The sequence below is a fragment of the Phascolarctos cinereus genome, unplaced genomic scaffold (assembly GCF_003287225.1).
Source record: "Phascolarctos cinereus isolate Bilbo 61053 unplaced genomic scaffold, phaCin_HiC Scaffold_2;HRSCAF=192, whole genome shotgun sequence".
Taxonomy (NCBI): Eukaryota; Metazoa; Chordata; class Mammalia; order Diprotodontia; family Phascolarctidae; genus Phascolarctos; species Phascolarctos cinereus.
The window spans coordinates 220,998,660-221,021,885 of NW_027555625.1; the positions used below are offsets into that span (position 1 = coordinate 220,998,660).

A 23,226-nucleotide genomic window follows, 5' to 3' on the forward strand; every position below is an offset into this window, starting at 1 on the left:
AGCACAGGGCAACCCACAGCTAATACTGTTTCTGTCTGTCTCTCTTTTTCTGAGGAGCTCTCTATCCTCAGCTAAATCTACACTGTCAGAAACAAATGGTGCTATCAAGAAGATGATATGTTCATTTGAAGGCTTTTTGCCACTTATGGTAGTTTCTGCTCAGAAGGAAATGCTTTAAACTCCTAATATCTTTTTTTGAGGGGTGGAGGGGAAGACAAATCCTTATCTCTAGACTTACATTGTTTAGATATAGAAGAGACCTTAGAAATAATTTAGTTCAGTTTCTTCATTTTATGCGTGAAGAAAATGGGGGCCCAGAGGGGCTAAGTGATTTCCAGAAGATGCCAAAACTAGTAAGTGGTAGACCTGGAACATGTACTCAGGTCTTCTGATTTGAAGTTCAGTTTTCCTTTCATTATATTACTCTGACTTTTTATGTGTTTAGTTTCATGATACATTCCTCAGCCTTAAAAGTAATATGTGACATTAAAAAAAATGAAATAAACTGAACTGCTTGGGGAAATTCTTTTTGAGAATTTTGTGCTATCCAAATGAGAGGAGGGGACAGAAGACCGACCTTGGTGCTAGTCAAAATATAAATCACTGGATTGTTGTCAGTCAATACTTGAAATTGAGGAATCAGGACAATGTAGATTCAATGCTTGCTTCTGACATATATTGGCTGTATGGTCACTGGGGAGTCACAATCTTTCAGTGTCCTAGGTAACTCTGTAAGACTATTAATTGCAGAACTATTGCTAGATTGATAGAGGACGTTTCCTCTTTGGGAGCTCCCTATAATGGTGAAATCACAGATCTGGACAAAAATAAAATTGAGGACACCTTGTATAATTGCAAAACCAGCATTGGGAGTAATTGCCATAGAATATAGAAAGGAAGAGGTGTGTGTGAAAGGGAAACTGCTCCCTTAGGCTGGTTTCTAGGTTAAGTTCACAGGATCATAGATCTGGAGCCGTAAGAGACCTTACAAGCCATCTAGTCCAATCCTCTCATTTTATGGATGAGGGAACTGGGACCCAAAGAGATGGAGTGCCGATGGTCGCCTAGGTAGTGGCAAAGCTGAGATTTGAACTCATGTTCTGCGACTCTGTGTTCAATGCTCTTTATGTTGTATCACAGTATTTGAAAAATAACAGTAACTCATGCTTGTAAAGCACTTTAAATCTTATACTTTGCCTGCATTATCCTATCTGATCTTCATAGGGACTCTGTAGGTACTATCATCATCCTTACTTTACAGATGAAGACACTGAGGATCAGAAAGGTTAAGTGACTTGGCACAGCTATATTTTTGAACCCAGATCTTTTAAATTCCAAATTCTGCAGTCAATCCACTGTGCTATATTCCCTCCCTATGAATGTCTTGCTGGGCTAGACAGTGGAGCTCAAATGACAAATGATCTAGTCATTTTTATGAAAGCCACCTACCAAAGACATCTTTACAGCTAATACAAAAGCGAGGTCTCTATGGGCTGGGTAAGAAAGACTGTTTATATTGGAGCTACATCTATGTGATTTTGATGTTCCCTGAGCAAATCATAGGTAGTAGCTAGTACCATAGTTCTGGTACAGCTAGACCCAGGGAACAACGCAGGTGTCTCAACACGGATTGGGCTAAACTCCAGTCTGTTCAGCATAAGAGTAGAGTATTGTATTCTCTGAGCTGAGTCTACCTGGTCACCCTATAAATCTATGCCTTCTATGCAAAAGTTTATAAGATGATAGAAAGAAATGGTGATCAAGAGCATCAAAGGCATATAGTATCCTCCACTTTAAGAGTGGGCTCAAAGAGGTTGAACTTGATGACAATCTAGTGCCTAAAGAATTAAAGGATAATTTGAGGAAGAAACTCAGCATTAGGACTCTTCTATTCTCACGGCATGAGTGGAATGTTCCCATGGAGTAACGGGAGGGGGAGAGAACAAGCCTTTGTTGTTGTTCAGTTGCTTCAGTCATGTCTCACTCTTCATGATCCCATTTGGGCTTTTCTTGGCAAAGATACTGGAATGGTTTGCCATTCCTTTCTCCAGCTCATTTTACAGATAAGGAAATTAAGGCAAACAGGGTTAAGTGATTTGCCCAGGGTCACACAACTAGTAAGTGTCTGAGGCCGGATTTGAACTCAGCAAGATGAGTCTTTCTGACTCCAGGCCTGGCACTCTATCCACTGAACCACCTTGCTGCCCCAGCATTTGTTAAGCAACTACAATGTGTCAAGCACGTAGGCTAAGTGCTTTACAACTATTATTCCAGAGTCCACCTCAATGACTCCAATCCATATCAAAAGTAGTTTCAGAAGACTTTTCTATCAGAGGTGAAGGCCTCATCTCTGAAGGACCTATTAGCCAGTGGGAGCAAGTCATAGATATGTGACAAGGTTGGGAAACCTTGTAGTCCAAATGCTTTGCTCATAGTGCTGGTGTGCAAGATAATTTGGAAGGTCTGGATTAAGGTAGACCAATATTCCATTCCACAAAGTCAAGATACCCTGCCTGGACTCTTTATGAGGTAGTTAGTGGTTTTCAATGTAGAATCTGCACTGCTATCAGAATCTAATTGTAGCAGAAGATAAAGAAAAGACAGCCTAACAAACTTACAGGAATTGTCATGTTTCAATGACTTACACAGAAAGGAGTTGGAGATATGAATAATCTGGTAGGCTGGTATACTTGAATAGTCTCATTGTCTTTTGGAAGATATTGGAAGAACATTTAAAAAGACTAGTGAAAGTGTTAGATCAGGTAGAAGATGCTGGCCAAAAGTTAATTGACAAATGCTATATCCACAAAGGTTCTGCCAAATACTCAGGTCATGTACTCAGTAGGGAGTGAGCATTGATTTAGAGAAGATAGTACTTGTTAGCTGGCTACATCCAACAAACCTTAGAGAGCTAAGGGCTTTTTCTAAGATTTTGCGGCAGTTCTTAAGAAATGTGTGTAGAATTTTACCACTGTCACTTAGCCACTTTTAAAAAATTGTCAGCTCAGATTCTTAAAATCTAGCCACTGCTCAGATTCTTATAATCTAGCCAATGGCTCACTAAAGTTCAGTCTCCTTAAGAGTCTGCCAATATGACGGATGTTCTAATAAACCTCTTCTTTGGCTGAAAGAAGGCTTAGGTGGAATTCTTTCGGGCAGGACCCACCTATTGTGATTTGGGGTGCCAGAACCCCAAGTCCCTAAGCCTCAACATTTTGGTGGCCCATACAAGGAAACTGCCTAAGCCCAAGTTCTTCTCTAGCCAAGACTGGAAGGTATGTAAGGCTCCCCTTCCCCCTTTCTTGCTCTGCAGTTGGGGTTGCTCTCCAAGCACCAGGGCTTGGAGGTGCTTTTTGGGCAGACAGTTATTAGGCTGTCTCTCACTCAGCCTAACGCTCTCAGGCTCTCGATCCACTGGGTCAGTTCAAGGCCATGGACCTGGGTACACCTTCCACAGCATAGAGGACAAGGACAGATGCCCTATCTGGAAGTGTATGCTCAATTCTGTCAATTCTCTCAGTGCTAGGGAATTGGGAAAACTGCAGTTGCTTTTTGGTTCCCTGAGGCTTACTTACTCCCTTCCCTCTACAACCCTGAGAGGTTAGAGGTTCATGGAGGTTACAGGGAAAAGTTAGAACAGCTAAAAACATCTTGGCAGATTCTAGAAGTTTTGTGATCAATCATTAATGAGTTTTGAAACAACCCTGGTCACTCCCTTCTCCCACTCCTTTCCCTTGAGTCATGAGGGTATCTGTTAACTCTTCTCATAGGTGAAGAGAAGAGAATTTCACCCTTCCCCCCTCACCTTTGATTTCACCCTCCCCCACCTGGGGAAAGGAAGGAGTAGGGAGGGGCAGCGGCTACAGCATGGGACCAAGGCAATGGCCTTGGGTTCTAGGGCAACCTTTGCCTGGAAGCATCACCCACGTTCAGTGCGTCCTGCTCAAGGTAAAGAAGCTAGCCTCTGAACTTGGGTGAGCATGCTCTTTTAAAGTTATAGTTTTAACTGTTAACGATGAGACCATTGATTCTCTGTGTAATTTGGAAATGCATTTAGCAAAACTGAGGTCACCTGATTGGTAATGGGTTTGTTTCAAGTTTCAAATTGGTGAACTTTTTGTATCAGTTATGTCAAGCAACTTTTCATAATTTGGTTACCACTAAGATAATTTGGCTATTGTTGGTTATTGTTTTAATACATAAACTTGCCAAAAAGCTTGTTTGGGTTTTATCTTGCTGAGAATTTGTAAGCATATAGAAATAATCTCTAATTGGCTTTTTACACCAGAACAAATTTAAATTTGAGATGTAAATTTAAATTAAAATTTGAGATGTAATTCCTGGAAAAGTTTTTCCTAAGCTGTGATTAGTGAAACTTGCTGTTTGAGGTAAAAAAGCTCATGATTTTATTTTGAATTGTCTAATGGATCATAATAATCCATCAATAAATCCATCCATCAGAAAAATGCCACAAGCTACTCAGAGAAGGTGATACTGGTGGGAAGTCGGCATTGGAAAAAGCTGAGAGGACAATTTTAGCCTCAGTCTAAGATGGGATCCTCCTGGCTCAGTTTCCCCATTATGTTCCTTTGAAAAGGAATGTTACACACCTGGCTATTCCTGAGTCTGGCTAGGAGGTAGATTTGATACAGCATGGTTGGAAAACTGAATTATCTGAATCCAAACAGATCTAAAGATGTTTTATCCTGTCATTTGTGCCCTGCAGTCTTTTCTGTCAGATTTGTGTCTTCCAGACTACAGGTCATTCACCTACAATTGATAGCAAACAGCGGGTAGCAGCCAATGTCCCCCCATTGTTCCCTGGGTGCAGCCTAAGCTTGGTTCCAGCTAACCTTCACTTTGGGACCCCCTTGAGGCAGGGACAGCTCTTCACCCGTTGCCAGCAGGAAGCAGTTTCAGAAGCCGAGACCTTTGCCCCTTACTTCAAAAGAATTTGAGTCCCATTTCTTTGAGGGGGGAAATGATGAAGATGGGATCTAGATCCCAGAAATGAAAAACCCTGGGCTTTCCCACATGGCCAGATCTCTGGTGTTCACCTGAGGCCATAATCTCATCAACTGGCCTTTCACTGTGGCTACACCCAATCTCCCAGTTCTCTGTTACCCTTAACCTAGTTTAGCCCTCCATTGTCTTACCTCTCTGTGGCCCCCAGCCACTTCCTACCCTTAATCCTAGCTAGGCTACACTCTCCCTTGGCCATGTGGTCCAGGTCCCTTGCACTCTTTTACCTCAGAGTCACCTCAGACTACCTGACCATTCCTAGCTTTCTGTATGTAAGGTCCATCTTGTCTCCATTAAGATGCTCAGATTCTTAAAATCTAGCCACTGCTTAGATTCTTACAATCTAACCAATCTAGCTAATGTTCAGACTTCTTAAGGGTCTGCCCAATATGACCCCTATTCTAATAAACCTTGTGTTTGGCTGGAAAAAAAAATTGTCTCTCTCTCTCTCTTCAAGCAATCCTTCAACAGTAGACAAGGTGATGTTCCTAAAGCACAGATTCAACATGGCACTTTCCAATTCGATAAACTAGTGGCTATTATCTCTAGAGTCAAATACATATTCTTCTTTTTGGCACCTAAAGCTCTTCACAATCTGGTTCCAAGATACCTTTCAGTCTCTAGTACCCTCCCCACATATGGCTCATTTTGACCCAACTGGACACCTTGCTGCTTCTTACTCACTACAATCCAGCTTCCATCTTTGGAAAGGTTGCCCCTAATGCCTTGAATGTACTCCTTCCTCAAGTTCATTTCTTAGAAGCCCATCTCCTTCAAAGCTTGGTTTCAGTATCACTCTCTACATGAGGCCTTTCCTGATCCCTCTAAGCTTCTTTGTGCTTTTTCTACCCCCATATGACCTTGTATTGATTTTGCATATACTTTAAATACATACCTGTTGTCTCCCCCCAAAAAATGTAAGCTCCCAAAGGCATAGAATTTTATTTTTTTCTTTGTATCCCCCGGGATTAGCATAGTGCTTGACACACAGCAGGTACTTAATGGTTATTGATTGATATGCTATTATTATATTTGCTACCTGCATTAATATTAGATGTGTGCAAGTCTAATGTATTATGTAGTTGGGATGATCATCTATGACTATTACATATCAAGTTATGTTGCTTGTGATGCACACAGATGTTCAATCATATCCCATGCAACCTGGCTGGGGTTACAAATTCTTCTCTGGGGAGGATATACACCTCTTCCCGGTCCCTCCAGGATGAGGAGGCTGGGCAAGGGGGTGGGGAAGGGCAGGGCAGAACAAGGAGGGAGAACCTTTAGCCTGGGGTGTGATGTCAGACTGAGCAAGAACATATACACTTTGGTGAAATAGAGGAGATAGGAAATGATGGTGGTAGCCTGACTTACAGCCCTGACGATTTCTTAACTGTTGTCATCATTCAGTCGTGTCCAACTCTTCGTGACCCTATTTGGGGTTTTCCTGGCAAAGACTGCAGTGGTTTTCCCTTTCCTTCTCCAGCTCATTTTACAGATAAGGAAACTGAGGCAAACAGGATTAAGTGGCTTGCCCAGAGTCACACAGCTATTAAGTCTCTGTGGCCAGATTTGAACTAGGTCCTCCTGACTCCAAGGCCAGTGCTCTATCCACTGTGCCACCTAAAATATGACTTTTAATATTAATGCCAATGTATTCTTTGTGGGCTAGAGCCAAGTGAGAACTGGGAGGCGTGGTCAACACTGATTGCCCTGCAGCAGTGATGACAGTGAACAAAGCAGGGACCAAAATGGAGGCTGATGAGGAAGGATAGCATCCTTGTGGGATCTAGTCAACTACCCTCAGTGACCTAGTCTGCTATGGCTGATTAATACCGCTCCCTCCTTGTAGTGGGAGGGGAAAGCTTGAATTCAAGTACTTGAATTGTTTTGTTTTTAGTGAGTTTTGACTTGTCTACAACAAAGTGGGGAGGTTTGAATCTGAGCTCCTAGAGTTTTGCCTGCCTTGTCTAGAAAGGACTTGTGATTTGAAAGACTGCCTATCCTAGTGCCTTTGATTTGTTCCCCCTTCCTAATGTTATATTTTCAAGAACTGTGTATATCTTTGTTATGGTTTTATGAGTAAATTCCATTGAAACAGCAGGTACTGGAGGAGTGGCATTTCTGCCCCCTAGTGGGTGGGGGCATCAAGCCAAGATTCTGAGTGGATAAATCCGCACTAAAACCTTAAGGATAGGCACAGCCACCACCAAAGGGAAGAGGCTAGGGAAGAGAGGGAGCTAGCTCTCTGAGAGCCCAAGCCCCATCTAGTGTTCGATGCAGTGCAAATCCCATGAAGATGAGCACTGGGTTTGCAGCTAGGTGCTCATTATTATTATACAGGACCTGGTCAATAGCCCTCCTTGGTAATTACAATTCTATGGTAGCCAGATATTGTGCCCTAACTGTAGTACTCCATGTGGTTCTTCCAGTTAAGGCCTATCATGTCAACCTGAGTTGTTTGCTTATTTTGTATGATACAACACATGGTATGTATGATATAAAACCCCTTTAAATATTTTCCCCACATTCCTTGAAATTCTTCACCATGATTTTTAAAAATCCCACCATGAGAGGTTCTTTCTTTTAGGTTAACCCAGATTCTTCCAAAATTTACAAATGTATTTTACCCCAGGAGGGTAATTCCAGAACTCCGGGTATTGTTAGGGAGGGCAAATGTAGGGCACTGAAGGATAACATTCCGGGCAACCAACAGGCAGTACTGAGGACCTGGTTGGTAAGAATAAAGAAAGGGGTACAGAAAGGAAGGTATGTGGGATTTAGGGACAAATTTTGTCTGTTTCAAACTTTTGACTAGAATCAGTCCTTCTTCTAGTCACTTATGTAACCAATCTTTATCACAGGAACACAGGTTTCTATGAGTTATATAAAAAAGAATGGGGGGGGCAGTAAGGTGGCGCTGTGGATAGTGGACTGGCCCTGAAATCAGGAGGACCTAAGTTCAAATCTGGCCTCAGACCAAACACTTGACACTTACTAGCTGTGTGACCCTGGGCAAGTCACTTAACCCCAACTTCCTTAAAAAAAAAAAAGGTACAGGATTATCAGCCAAGGAATCAGCTTTTAAAAGCACAGACTAAGAATGAGAAAAGGTTCAGGTCAAGGACTTCCAAATGGCTAAAAAGCCAAGGTTGACTCGGAGTGGGGGGGAGACAAATCAGTGGCGGACATCTTCTTTTTCTCTCCTGCATTCATTACTTTCCCAAAATGTCATTGCATATTAAGCATCCCAAGTTCAATAAGAGAGTTCCATGCACATTTTTCCTTTGAAAAAACACAACTGAGACAAAGTGAGAAGTAGCTACAGTTTAATACAAACCTGCACCAGAACACAATGTGTTGGGGTGTTGTGTGTGTTGTTGTTGTTTGTTTGTTGTTTTGTCTGAAACAGGTGGCTAAAGCATAGGAAAAGTGTGTCATTTCGGGACTGACACATTCTTAGCACCATAACATTTACGGAGGCATAAGGAAAGTCATTTGGGTGCCTGGGCTGCGGGGTGGTTCCATGCTGACCCCAGACCATGCCTGCCGCCTCTGTTGCTGCTGGAGGAAGGTTTTGGTTTCAGTTTGGTTCTGTTGGTTTCTGGGTCAGAGTCCAAAAAGTCCTCATTACGGTACAGACTTGACAGAGACCTACTGTGGACTCCTAGTACTACACACACACACACACACACACACACACACAGTAGTAGCACAATGTTCCCATAACACAACCCCACAAACCTAGAGAGCAGCTAAGGCAAGAAAAACAGCATTTATTCCAGCAAGTACAAGACCAGTTTGAGAGCTGCATTCAATGCAACCAGAGACCCTTTTTCATTCCAACTATGAGAGACAAGCATGTCTTCCAAGTGGCTCTGGGTTCTGTAAAGGGGCAAGGAGAAGTGGGATTGAGGGGAAGAGGAGAGGCTGGCTATTTCTTATGACATTTTGGACCACCTCCTGATTTTCCAGCTAGAACCATTTTGGTGTGGATGGGTCATAGATAGAGGTCAGGAGGGTGGGAGTGGGGTAGGGGAAATGATGACCCCTCAGACCTGCAATTTTGGTGAGAGAAGGAATGTGGTTCCACTACTCCCCTTTCTCCCTCCTCCCTGTACTGGGCATTTAATTCTAAAATTCCAGTATTGGGACCTGTATGGAAAAGCTCTCCCAGCAAAAATCTGTGGTAGTTCTGGCCTGCCCTGCTGGCCAGCTCTTTGGCAGCTGCCCAAGTCCCACTGCATAGAAAGTGGAGAGAAAGGTAATAGTTGTCTTATTCAGGACCACAGAGAGGCTAGAGATTAAAGCAGCCATAGTAGGCATCTATAGCCTTATGGGACTGAGTTGGAATCCACTCCCCACCCCAGCTGCAGTCATTATGTGCTATCTCCTGACCAACCTATTGCCTACTTGGCTACCACATCTATAACCTCCTGTAATCTGCTTTGGCCTCACCAACTGTTTGCCTTTTATCTTCTGGCCAGCCACGACTTGCCCTCTCCAGTGTGCTAATGAGAGACTGAAATTGGGTTATGAGGAGAGGCTGGGTGTAAAAATGCCATGGCAGGCTAGAGTTCAAAATACAGAGCAAGCTTCTAATATTCCACTGGTCCTATCTCAGACACAAAGGACTTAGTTTTAAGGATTTTTGCATTAGACTGAATGGCCATAAGGGGAAAAACAAACACATGTATGCCCTTGTTGATGATTCACTTGAGAGGCAAATTCTACAAGTGATTTTGCAATTGTTTGGTGAGGATTGGCAACCAGAAGTTGCCTCATGCCTCCTCTCCACAGCAAGGGTGCAAGATCAAAGCTGCTGGAGGGAATTCTGGCAACTTCTGGCATTAGACTTACAAGGGGGTATTGCTGAACTCTTATAAGAGCTTGGGAGCCACAGGGGCGGGGATTGGCTTCTTGTGATCTCTAGGAGATGGAAGACTGCTCTAAATAAGAGCAGGGATAAAACTAAGAAACTGGAACAGAGCCCAGGAAAAGGAGGGTATGTCCTGGCCTGAGTGCCTCCTCCTATTATCCTCTCTTCTGTCAAGAGAGAATGTCACTCAGTAATAGATGAAGAGACCCCACCCTTTGTAGCTGAGGTCTCCGAAGAGACTGAGTATTTCTATTGAAAAGCCCAGTGGTCTTCAATTTTGGAAGGCAGACCGTCCCTAAGATTTGATTTCCTTTCAAGTAAAGAATCCCCTCAATGCTGGGGAAGGGCTTGACTGAGACATAAGGAATCTCAGGAAGAGGATGGCAGCAGGTAGGGGCGGGGGTGAGGCAGGCTGGAGGCATGGCCACAGACATCCTACATATAGTCTTACAGGACCCTGTAGCTGCAGCCTTCCTGCCTAAACTCTCCCTGTCTTTTTATAGAGACCCTTCTCCCCTCCTACTTCTCCTTTTCCCCCTCTCTTGGAAAGCAGGAGGTTTCTCAGCAGTCACAAAGGAGGACAGCCCAGGCCTCTGCCTGAAAGCTCTGGTCAGCTCAAGGAGCTCAGCAAAGAGAGGGTAAAGACCATACAAATCTGAATGTTTTAAATAACTGATGCCCAGGCCATTCTTATAGGATCAGGTTCTTGATTTTGGTCCACGTGAGGATCTGGGAGCTGTGTCCTTATCTGTCAGGCTTGGGGGAGGGTGACTATCTAGGACTATTTCTGCCCTTTAACCATCTGGAGGACCCAATGTGGGGGACAGGAGGATGGGGGCTTGTTCTACACCTGCCCTGCCTCTTGGGTTGGTGTTGACTGCAGCATCTCTTGAGGATCATGTCTATCCTCATTTCTATCCTAACGCTAAGTGACACAAAGCACTGTTTTTTTTTTCACATGATGCACTAACAAATCAAACCAAACCACTGCTCAAACCAAACGTGCAAAACAAAATCATTTACACGCGCATGGCACGAGGCCTCGCACCAGCTCCCCGCTCTTTCTTCTTGGCTGCTTGTTCTTTGTAAGTGTGGGAGGATGACTGGAAGGAAGAGAGAAGGGAAGAGGGAGCTGGCAAAGGGTTCGTTTGCTTCATCTGTATAAATGCCTTGGCTTGGAACAGGGACCACTGATGAACTCAGTAACTATGGGATGGGGAGGGAATCTTAGACTTGGTGGGGGAACAAAGACTCTAGCAGGAGTGGGAAATATGGTTATCGAGGAGGGGGAGGTGACAGGAAGGAGCATGGGAAGGGAGTAGGGAGGCCTCTTCTTTTGAAACACTTCTGCCAAAGTGCCCTGGACACTGGCTGGCCAGGGTAGGAAGAGGATCTTTCGAGCTGCTGCTTTCTCACAAAGCGAGCAGCCTGAGGCAAGTGTGAGAGTTGGGGCGAGGTTGCTGCCTATGCATTGCGGTTCGGTGCATAGTGCCGGGTCCCCCCTGGCCCACAGACGCAGCCTGCTGAGGCCAGGAAAGGAAAGGACTACAGCAAGAGGAGCATCGTCCCAAAGTGCTTGTTAGGATTGGCTCAAAGCATAGTGAATGACGTTTCAGACATGTGAAGTGCTCCCAAGTGTCCTGTGTGCCCTTCCCTTCCCCCCCCCTCCTTCTTGGGTGTTGGGACTGTCTGGCCCAGCCTCCCCATGCAACCTGCAGTGGTGGCCAGAAGGTGGGCTGGCTAGCTGCTGCTGCATCCTTAGTTGGGAGGCTGGTCAGCGTCTTTACCAAATGCCGCTCGACCTGCCGCCGGGGGGAGCGAGAATCCGAGCCGAGGCTCGCTTTGGAACATGGTCATCGATTTGAGAACCTGTAGGGGCAGAACAGCAGAGGGTGAGACGCTGCTAACCTTTCCAAAGGCCCATGATGCTTTCACTTAGAGTGCTTTCATTAGATTGTAAGCTCCTTGAGGGCAGGGACTTTTTTTTTTTTGGCCTCTTTTTGTATTCTCAGCACTTAGCACAGTGCCTGGCACACAGTAGGTGCTTAATGTTTATTTATTTGTTTCTTATTGATGGATTCATTTGGACATCTATAGTCTATAGATCTGCCCTGGGCTGAGGGTACATTAATATATATTTGGCACCTAGGGATTCTGGTGGTATGCATGAAGTCAAAGGGTCTGAGCAGGCAGGGACCCCTCTCTTGGAAAGGGTCTGCTAACATATAAATCCTTCGTACCAAACTTCAAAAGGTTGTTTTCATTTAAAAAATCTTTCACTGTACTGAGAAATAAATGAGCCAGACCCCAAAGCCCCTGGATAAAGGGATACCAAGACTTAGTTACTAAAAGAGATCCATGAAACCCAACAGAATCAGCTGAGTTCTAGCTCTAGGCTGCCAGCACAGGATTGATGCCCAGGTCATCAAGAGGGCCAGGGAACAGGTTTTAAGGTGGAGAGAAACACAGATATCTCAGAGCTAGATGAGTTCTTGGAGATATAACCTATATTCAATAATCCTGTCTACAATTTCCTTGATAAATGGTCATCCAGCCTTGGTATACAGACTTCCAATGTGGGGGAACCCAGCCCATTCCATTTCCAGATAACTCTAATGATCAGGAAGTTTTTCCTGAAATCTAACCTACATCTGTCTCTCAATGACTTCCTCACACTGCTCCTAGTTGTACCTTCTATCGCCAAGCAAACAAGTGTAATCCCTCTTCCACATAAGATACCTGAGAAAAGCTCTCATGCCTTTCTTGAGTCTTCTACAAGCTAAACATCCCCAGTTCCTCCAACTACATCTTATAGGGCAGTCTCTCCAGACCTCTCACCATCTTCATAGTTCTCTTCTCCCAATTGTCTACTCTATGACCTCTCCCGACCCTGAGAAGTCTCTAGCATATGTAAAAGCGATACTTCTTTTTTCTTTAGTTCTGCCCAGAAAGAAAGGGATTGGTGGCTTAGAGAACTAGGGTGAGGATAGAAGGTCTATTTCATTCTGGGGAGAGAATGGAGATGACCATATATGGTTCTGTATGGGGAAGTCTGCTTTCTACAATTTTGGATGAATTAATTTGATGAAACCTTGGGGTAGTTGGTAGTTCTGGCAGATGGGTAATTGACACACCTTGGACCCTTTGAATTAGGCTGCATGATGGTAAGAAGAAACCATCATATGTGTGGGCCAGTGGCAAGCATTCTGAATCTCAAATAAAGTACCATCCCCCACCCTCTCCTACCCCAGACTACAGAGGGGTGGGCTTCCTCTTCTATTTTGTATTCCACTCTTAATGACTGGTGAGGGTAATGACAGCAGTGGAAACTTTCTGCCCTGTCAGAGGGATTTTGTTCTTTTGCATACCTCTGACATGGTAATACAATGACACTAGGCAGGCACTGAGAGAATCAGGAAATTCTTAGAAAAGAGAGGTTAAAGACTCCTACTCCTGAGAACAAAATATACAATAATTACAAAAGAAAGTTGAATTCTGAGTAATGGAAAAACTAGTGAAGGTCCTAGAGGAGAGAGCTTGAAACAAACCTTTTCTTTCGTAGCAGAGAAGCGGAGGACTACTAAGATAGAGTATTATATACACTGTCAGACAAGGCTTCTGCATTGGATATTTTTGCTTGAATTTTTTTTTTGTCACAAAAGAGGGCTCAATATAGATGGTAGGTGGTTGGGAAATAACTATGATTAGTCACTAAATAACAAGTCACTAAGCTATGCATACCCTTGGACCAGATGGTTGGAAGGGAGAAAAAAACAAATTCTGGTTAAATGAAAAATAAAATAAAAATTTCTTAAAAAGGAAATGACTAGGCTGTAAATACAGGGTCAGGTTCCTCATCTGTTAGGTTAAGGGTTGTACTACATGACCTCTGAGATCCCTTTTAGCTCTAAACATATTAAATTATGAAAATAAGCATCAACAGAAAATTTTTTTAAAAAAAGGAAAAAATAAAAGGTCCATTCTACCCCTGTGTCAGTGTATCAGATCCTTCCTCAATGGTGATACTCTAGAAATGAAGTCAGAAGTTCAACTGTGCAACATCGGGAGAGTAGTGTTCACTGTCCATTCTAGGGGAGAGATGATAGTGGATACAGTTCCTCTCAAAGCAGAGTAATTTGGAGGTCTTAGCATATTTTATAAACTCCAGAATCTCTTCACTTGCCATCAAGAGGTAGCTGCTTATCCATATGTAGCTGTTACATGTCATAACATATGAAGACACCATACTTGCCAAGCCCTATGCTCAGGGACCAGATTGCAATGGAACCCTATTTCTCAAGGGATAGAAGCCTTTGGAGTAGGAATTGGACCCAGATACTCCAAGGATCCCCAGGATTTTATAGGTTGCTTGAGGCTGGAGGCAGGCGAGAGTATCAGAAAGATTTTTTAAAAAGAAACTAGAATTCATAAGGAAAGAAAAAGGAAAAAACGATGCATCTTTTCAATGGAGGTCAAGGAAATGTAAGTTTAAAAGATTAAAAAAGGATAGAAAACTTCAGAAAGATGGGGAGAGAGAGAGAGAGACAGAGAGAAAGACAGAGAGACAGAGAGAGAGAGATGTGTGTATGTTGGGGAAAGAGGGAAGAATCAGAAATAAAAGATCCTAGAAAATAGTCAAGATCCAGAAAGTTGACTGGCAGAATTAGAGATGGTTTCCCAGATCCACGGGGATAATGACATCCATCAGGGCACTGAATTAAGTGCTGGAGTAGACCTTGCTATATACAGGACCCTCAAAAAGATGGAAAGGAAGGAGACTTGCTGGGCTGGGATATGCTAGATGTTGGTACAAACCTGGCAAAGTCTCAGGTGAGGAGGTGTTGGACTGTCTTTCTCTCACCTCAGCATTTGTCTAATGTAATATCTAGCTACATGAGAATTATGAGAAGCAATGTAGTGTAATGGTTAGAGAGCTGGCTTCACAGGCAATAAGACCTTGGGTTCAGGTACTGTGTTGGATTCACTTTGGCTATACAAAGCTGGGCAAGTCACTTAATCTCTTAGAGCCCCAAGCAATTCTAAGACTATAAGTTGTAGAGAAGGTAGTGATCTACACTGACAAGGGGAATCAGCTCCCGGGGAGTTCTAGTCACAAATCAGATCATGTCCTTGCCTGCTCCAAAAAACACTTCGCTATACTATTCTAGCACTTGCTACTAGAGTGTGGGGGAAAGGATGAACAGGTACCTCAGGCAAAGTTTCCTACTACCTGATGTAGCTGCATCAGTTTCTTCTCTTCCCTCTGCCCTCCCTCTTACCCTGTCCCTCCCCGGGACCCAAGTGCTGATACCCACACTGTGCTGCCCCTGCTCTTACCAGATAGGCTGAAGCTGGACTCGTGAAGGTCCCTCATGCCCCCATGTCGAGTGACTGGCCGGGTGGGAGTGTCTGCAAGTGGAGTTCCCATCTCTTTTTTCCCAGCATGCACAACCACAGCTACATCCCCCAGGTAGGGAGTGCGGTCCACTCCCTTAACCTTTAAGCTCTAATAAAGGGGTGGAGGGAGAAAAAAAAGACAACACCATCAGACCTAAGTGGGGCTTCTTCCAGAGATGTTCTTGGTGGCCAACAGAATACTGTATATAGCCACACTCACCTCATTTTTATTATCACTTTATGTAGCAAAGGATTTGTATATTATGATTTCTAAGGCAGAATTCTTTTTTGTGTCCCTGAATTGTGTGTGAGTGTGTAGAGAAAGCCCCAGGCTCACCTCCAACACTAGAGAATCCCAAGGGTAGAGTGAGGAGCACCCTCTGTCATTGGAGTACATAACTTCTGGAGACATTAGAAATTAAGAAGTACTGGTAATATGGAATTAAAACCAAATAAAATGGATGGTAGTTCATACAAATTCCTGTTGCATAACATTTAAAAGGCAATGACACTTATTGTCACTGTAATTTCATTATGGAAACTGTGCTTACATAACTATTTCACCTCCCACCACTGACCCTTTGACAAGTGAGGTATCCCTCATATCTGAACCACTCTCCCTTTCCCCTTTCAGCTCTTGAACTCTCTTGCTTGCTTCAAGGCTTAGCACAGGGGCTGTCCCTTACAAGAGGCCTTTTTTGATCTGACATCCACCAGTTGTTAGTGACCCCACCCCATTACATTGTATTTACTTGTCTGTCTATACATTGTATTTCTTCAATCTTTCTCCCCCTCCCCATCATGCCCCACCAGCTTGCCCTGGCAGAATACAGGCTCCTCCAGGGTACAGGCTGCTTTGTTTCTGGCACCTAACCCCAGGCCCCAAAATAGAAAGCACTTTATAAGTGCTTATTGAATTGAATTGAGTTACAACACCGATTTCGAAGATTGTCCCAAAGAGATAAACAATTCTTTCAGAAAATTTGTCATGCTGCAGGTGGGGAAATACAACTTATGGGTGAGTACCCATTCCCACTACAGAGCACACATGGTAAGAGGAAATTATTCACTCAGCATTTAAAATTTAGATTATAAGCTAGGGTTGTATCTTACTAACTGGGTAGTATGATTTGTTGGTTCCCTTCTTTGCAAATTGTAAAACCACTCTCAACAGGATGACCGTCTTAATCAGAGGAACAAGGAGAAGCATTATGTGAGAGATCTCAGAGAAGACCACACTTACAAAATTATTAATAAGTGGAGGAGAGAAAAATGAATGGACTCATTAAAGAAATATGATAAACTTTAGTTTTTAAAAATATTGATGTATCAAATTTCCCGTAAATCTTGGAAGTTTCCAATACCACAGACAAGTAAAGCTGACCCTCTCCAATCCTATAGCAGCCCAAAGTCTATCATCCTTTCCTGTGCTTTCAATGAAATAGGTTTCCTAGTGTGGGGGTGAAAGTAGGCATATAGCTTGTACAGGTCCATGCTACTTTGCATTGTAAGGATAAGGCAGGGGAGGTGCTGTATTCATGTTCTACATAATTTAGGGATGCAGAGAAAGGCTCTTTTTTTTCTTGCCTTGACCTCAATTTTGGGATATGGCTCTTTGGCACCCAGGAAACACTGAGATTAGGTCACATGTATGATTACTTTAAATTCTCTCTCTCCCTCTCTCATACACACAAACACATACATATTTAGAATTGGAATGGACATTAGAGGTCACCTAGTCCAACCTACTTATTTTACAGATGAGGAAACTGAGGCCCAGAAAAGGGATGTCTAAGGTCACACAAGTAGCTCACACAGAGTCAGCCAGGCAGGCAGGCAACAAGCATTTATTAAGGGCTTACTATGTGCCAGGCACTTTGATAAGCACTGAGGATACAAATACAAGCAAAAAGAAAGACAGTCCCTGCCCTCATGAGGCTCACATCCTAAGAGGGGAAGAAAGCACACAAAAGGGTACTAGAAAGCTGGGGGTAAGAGAATAGGGAAAGTATTTATTGTTGAGGAATAGGGAAAACATGCTGGTAAAATCTGCAAAGTCAGAAACAGAGGAATGAAGCATGGTTGGCCTAGGCCCGTCCCTTAAATGGAGGCTAAAGGAGGAATTCACAAATGGGAGAAAGGGTGCTGGAGGGAAAGAAGGATGTTTCAGGGTGAAAAGTCCCTATGTACTAAGCTGGGATTTGTACTTGGGGCTTCTGGCTCTGATTCTAGGACTTTTCCATAGCATCATACTAGATATACTGATGCTGTATGAGACCACTGTAGCTATAAATATCAGTAATAAACTAACTTGTCTCCTTGAATAGTATTCTATAGGAACAAAGGCTCTGGAAGATGCTGGAAGCAGATATGGAACATGACAAGCTATCACACCCTCTTATGTAGATCTCCATTGACTTCTAGAATGCTGACTCTGAAGCCAAAGCTTGAGATAAGGGATGTCAGGGGAGAGAAGGAGAAGAAAAGCGAGTTTCCTTTGGAAGAAAGTAGAACTTTCTGCCCCCCTGAGATCTTCCTTAATGTATGTGAAAGTTCTTTGTAATAAAAAAATGCAAGCTTCCATGATTATACCAACACTTTCAAAGAATAATGTAGTATAGTATATGCCTGCCCAAAGATTTCTTGGAATTCCCTGGAAGAGTTGGCTAGCTGTGATTTCTAAAATTGTCATTCAGCCAACAGAAAACTCAGACAATGACTTCTCACATTACTTTGCTTCCACTAAGAAAAACCCTATAATTTAACATCTCATGCATGTATACACATTAAGAAGTGACCTTTCTCTCCCCTTCTCTCTATCTCTCTCTATAATCACTCATATGATGACTATTATGCCCTTTAATAGTCCCTCAGTGACACAGATCAGTTTTGATATACGTTGTTTTGGGGGGATAACTGGCTAACTCTTTAGGTAGAAAACTTCACATCAATCTTTTTAATGGGAATTTTTCTAAAATGTATTTCAAATTTCTCAGCTGGAGTAAACAAGAATATACTGAATATGTAATTTAAACTTTTTTCAAGACCTCAAAGTTATCATTATCATTACTATATTGTTCAGTCATGCAGAGGTAATGGGGTATGTATTTGGCTAAATCCATGTCAATGTAAATTCACCTTTACTTGTTTACTTTAAGCAAATACACCTATCAGCTTGCTTTCTTGTCATCTGCTTTGTTCTCAGAGAAGAGGTGTGTAGTATGTAGAACCTAATAATTGTTCTGGGCAGTATAACATAGCGCCTTTTTAAAAAACAAAACTTGTTCCTAACAGTATTCATTCTTTTCCCAAATTGTTTCTTGATCTCAATTAAAACAATAACAATGTTGAGTCTTTTTCAGTATCCTTCCTTTACTGAAGCCTTTCTCTGATGCTTGATCATGGTATGGAGGTGATCTGGGCTCTGGAAAGCAATGCGAATGGAATATAGCTATAGTTACCTCTACCAAGCTTGGAAAATTTCAAGATAATGGGCAATATATTATCTGAGGACCAGTCTAGCTCAGTTCAGAGAGCCCACCAAGTACTAATACTTTTGGTCACAGAAACTTGTGGAACCACAAACTTAGACACAGCGGAGGTGCTGCCTAAGTCAGCAGAGTATGTACCCAAACTGATGAAACACAGACCTTTGTCTTTTTAACAGGATTCAAAATGATCTCTATTGTTTCAGCATCAGTAGCCACCTCGAGCTCATCAGCTTCAACTCAACTATCTCACTCCTTTCTAGCATCTACAAGGATAAGAGTTTCATGAGTTTATCCTTTTTCTCCATTTCTCACTTCTTGTAAGTGTTGCATGTCATTTTGATTGCTACATTGTCTTCATTTCCAGCAACACTTCCACATCTTGTGGACTTTCTCCTGATATTATTTCATTCTCTCCTTTACACATTCCATGTTCCAAACTAGCTGGATTACCAGCTGTTACACATTCTCCTACTATCCTCTTCTTCCTTCATGCTCTCAGATAGGCTGTGCCCCATGTCTAAAATACATTCTCTTCACATCTCCCAAGCATTGTTTTTTCTTTAAATCCCAGCTCAGGAGCCATGACTTCACTAAAGCTTCCTCAGCTATAAATAATTTTCAGAATTTCTTGTAGAGCTTTGCCTTAACTTCTCCTTTGCCCTTATTACCATTTCCCGTATATCATACTTTTTTTTTTTGATAAGTGCCTTATCTTCATTATTAGACTATAAGCTTCATGAGGGCAAGAACTGTGCCATAAGTGTGCTGGAGCCAGCTCATACCAGCCCACGACAAGTCAATTTTTAAATTTTCAGACTGAGCACTTACACCTCAGAAATTGAAAATGGGCAAATCAGGGCTTGATTTATTATTTTGTTGATTATCTAATCTTAAGGAAGTGGAGTAGAAAATGTTAATAATTCAGATTAAATTTAAAAGTGTATATTCCATACCTTTTTTTTTGAGAGCCAGTTCTTAAACATTTACAAGCATACCTGTGTCTTGCTTAAATTTTATATCTTGTACACAGCCTAGCACAGAACTCTGCTCAAGAAAGCACCAAACGTATTATTTAATCAATGAATGAATTATTCCTTGAGGACAGAGACTGGGATGTTTTTCATCTTTGTAGCCCTAGTCCCTAGAATAGTGCTTTGCATGAAGTAGCTGTTTAATAGACGTTTCCTGAATTGAATTGAAGATTGCTTCTGAAGAGCATTAAAGTTAGGCTGTGTTTTTTAGTCTCTAGATAAAATGGGATTTTGTGGTTCTTCTTAATGGTGCTAGCTCTTCAAAGATTTCTTCATTCCAGATACCTGAGGATACCAGATTTTGGGGAAGCACAGGACTAAGGACAGACAAGATAAGTAGTCATATAGGACGACACATCATATAGGTTAAACCAGGGGTACTTTGTAATGTTACTTTTTATAAATGCAAATTTAGTTTAAATTTTAATTTATTTATTTTTGTCAATGCTAAGGCTCAGAGGCAAATCTAGTTTTATGCAAGGCTGCTATCTCTTGAGAAAATTTCTTCCATTGATTATTTACCATTTCAAAGGCTTTGATGAATAAAAATTTTGATAGCTGACAAACACTTTGAGGGATTTTTGATCTCAGTGATGTGGGTCATCTTTCCAACAGCAGAGATTGCAAGCCATCTATGTCTTTTCATCTTGTTTGATTTCTTGTTTGTATCTTCCCCTAAAATGCTCCAGAGGTGTCTGCTCAGCATTCTGGGGGCCTTCCTCTAGGCCTGATGATATCATATGGATAAAAATGGAGCATGTCGGCTATCCACTGGTTATCTTTCACTATGATTATTATATGACCAGCTCTCTTCCCTTTTATGATACCCATCTCTCTGCTAACTTCCTATATACTGCTTCTCCTATGTAGGTCTTCATTGGTAATATGTTGCAACCTAGTCACATTTCCCATGTACCTCTCCATTGCCCTTTGGGTGACTTCTGACTTTAAATTTCTGGAGACTGTGATATATTGAGATGTGCAGTTATACCAAATCATGAGAAGAATATTGGTGTTAAAAAGATGGGTCTTCTTTCAGGGAGAAGCTTGGAGTCATGAAAAGCACCGCACAATTTCCCAAAAGCAATGTAATTCTTAACTCAATACACCGTCCATCTGCAGTGCCTGTCCAAAAATCTATCTATCTATCTATCTATCTATCTATCTATCTATCTATCTATCTATCTATCCACACATATACATACATATATATACACATATATGAACACATACATATATGTATGTATGTGTGCACATATATATATATAATATTTATTATATATCTTATATATAGTCTCCTATATATATGCCTGCTATGGCCTTCATAGTCTTTTGACCATGAATTTTGTTTTTGCAAAAGATTCCCTTATATTGAGTTTCTATCCATAGAATCATCATCTATTGAGATAATACAGGGAACTGAGCTTTCATTAACTGGAAATCCTATAGCATCCTTAGAACATTTTGGAAGTTTTTTTCCTACTTTTTTTTTTGTTTTGCTTAGGCAATGGAGGTTAAGTGACTTGCCCAAGGTCACACAGCTAGTAACTGTCAATTGTCTGAGGCAGGATTTGAACTCAGGTACTCCTGACTCCAAGGCCAGACCTCTATGTACTGCACTACCTAGCTGCCCCCTCCTACTTTTTTTTTTTATCATACTACCTGGCTAATATAGAGGAGAGGAAAGACCTACTATAGGGATCCATAGAATTGTTGTCAAATGTTGATGAGGTTATTTTATCATAAATGTTAATATCTTGCATTATTCTTCTGGCTCAATGTGAAATATTTTTTAGAGGCTGTGCTGATGCCTCTTGTATTTTGTCCTTGTCACAGCACAGTATCATAGAGGGGCACTATAACTACCTGGTTTGCTTTTGTATTTAACATCTTCAATTTTCAAACATATGCATTTCCTAGCAACCAAAATCTTCTTTTGTATAAATGAGGTGGTATTGGATTTCTTCTCTTCATCTCTGTTGGCTCCTAAAACAGTGTTTGGGAACATTCTGAACCTTCAGGGTATAGGATTATAGCTTCAATTTTTCGGTACAAAGAAGTAGTTTCACTCTTCCTTTTTGCCTTACTGAAGATCTGTATAAACGAGGTAGGAAATTCATCCACTGAGATTAACTAATGTTCCTCACCTCATTAATAGCATGAGGGATCTAAGCATCATACAGTGGTGGAAACCCAAAGAGAGTACAATAAATTTGCAGATCAAGGGAGGTTTCTGGTTAATGGAAAGGGGAATTCTGCTATACAACAGACAATCCTAAATTCCCCTTCTTGCTATCCTACGAGCTCAAGCCTGTCTGGTGATTTTAGAAATCTGGTTGGTAATCAGAGCATAGGAAATAACATAAGCTCAAGAGCCAGTAATGTTTCATTTTTATTTTGTATTCCCAATGCCTAGTAGAATGCTTGATATACAGTAGGCACTTTGTAAATGCTTGTTCAATAAAAGGAATCTATTCTCTAGGTTTTAACAATCAAGTGTACTATTGTCACTAACATACTAACCTCTCAGCATAACAAAGCTAGGCATAGGTTAAAAATAAATTTATCACTTTTATGAAAAGCTTTTTGCAGAAGGGAGCTAAAAGACTGAATATGGGCAAGAATAAAGGTCCTCATAGACATATGAACAGAGGGGCCTTGAGACTGAAGATAGGCCATCCATTTCATCCCAATCAAAGGGGGCAGAGAAAACCTTCCTGCCTCTCCTTGTTCTATGGATCAAATCAGAACATACATCCTTGCCCAAGGTAATAAAAGGCTTGGCCCCAGAGGCAAGAACTAGAAGCACTGGGGTAAGCTGAAAAGGAGGCAGATTTAGGTTTTATGTCAGAAGAAACTTCCTAATAATTAGAGCTATCCAAAAGTAGACTAGGTTTCCTTGATGCATCCCTCTTTTTTTTTTTTAAGTGACTTGCCCAGGGTCACACAGCTAGTAAGTGACAAGTGTGTGGTCTGAGTCTGGATTTGAACTCAGGTCCTCCTGACTTCAGGGCCGGTGCTCTATCCACTGAGGATGGTCAATTTCCAATGATTGCCTTAAACAGTCAGTAAACAAGTACTGCTATTGGCTTGACTACAAGCATGGTAACTAGGTATTAAAGGTTTGTAATATGTAGAAAAGAAAATTTAGGGTAAATGTCAGACAATGTGATCAGTTAGCTACATATCTTCTCTAACAAAATGACTATCTGAAAATGCCTCATCCCTTGAAATCTGAGCATCAGAGTGGTGATAATTATATCTTTTAATTTATAAACAAACTTTCAAGAATGGCAGAGAAAAACAATAACTAAGACATGAGTCCTAATCAAAAGTTCAAGCATAGACTTAGATAGATGACCATTTATCCCACCTATAGGTAGGATTCCTTTCAGTCCTGGGTTGG

At 41.9% G+C, this 23,226-nt stretch overlaps 1 protein-coding gene across 8 annotated transcripts in view; it reads right to left on the reverse strand.

The window, feature by feature from the left end:
* Positions 1–8,334: 8,334 nt before the first annotated feature.
* Positions 8,335–23,226, reverse strand: part of DPYSL5 (dihydropyrimidinase like 5) — a 132,133-nt gene continuing 117,241 nt past the window's right edge. For 7 of the 8 annotated variants that reach the window (XM_020983897.2, XM_020983894.2, XM_020983902.2 and 4 more), the window contains 2 exons: positions 15,239–15,407; positions 8,335–11,770 (listed from right to left, as the gene is read on the reverse strand). In XM_020983897.2, the coding sequence (XP_020839556.1) occupies positions 11,685–11,770; positions 15,239–15,407 (255 nt within the window). In that variant the 3' untranslated portion in view covers positions 8,335–11,684. The remainder of the gene's footprint in view (positions 11,771–15,238; positions 15,408–23,226) is intronic. The other variant, XR_002323941.2, reaches the window with a different exon arrangement.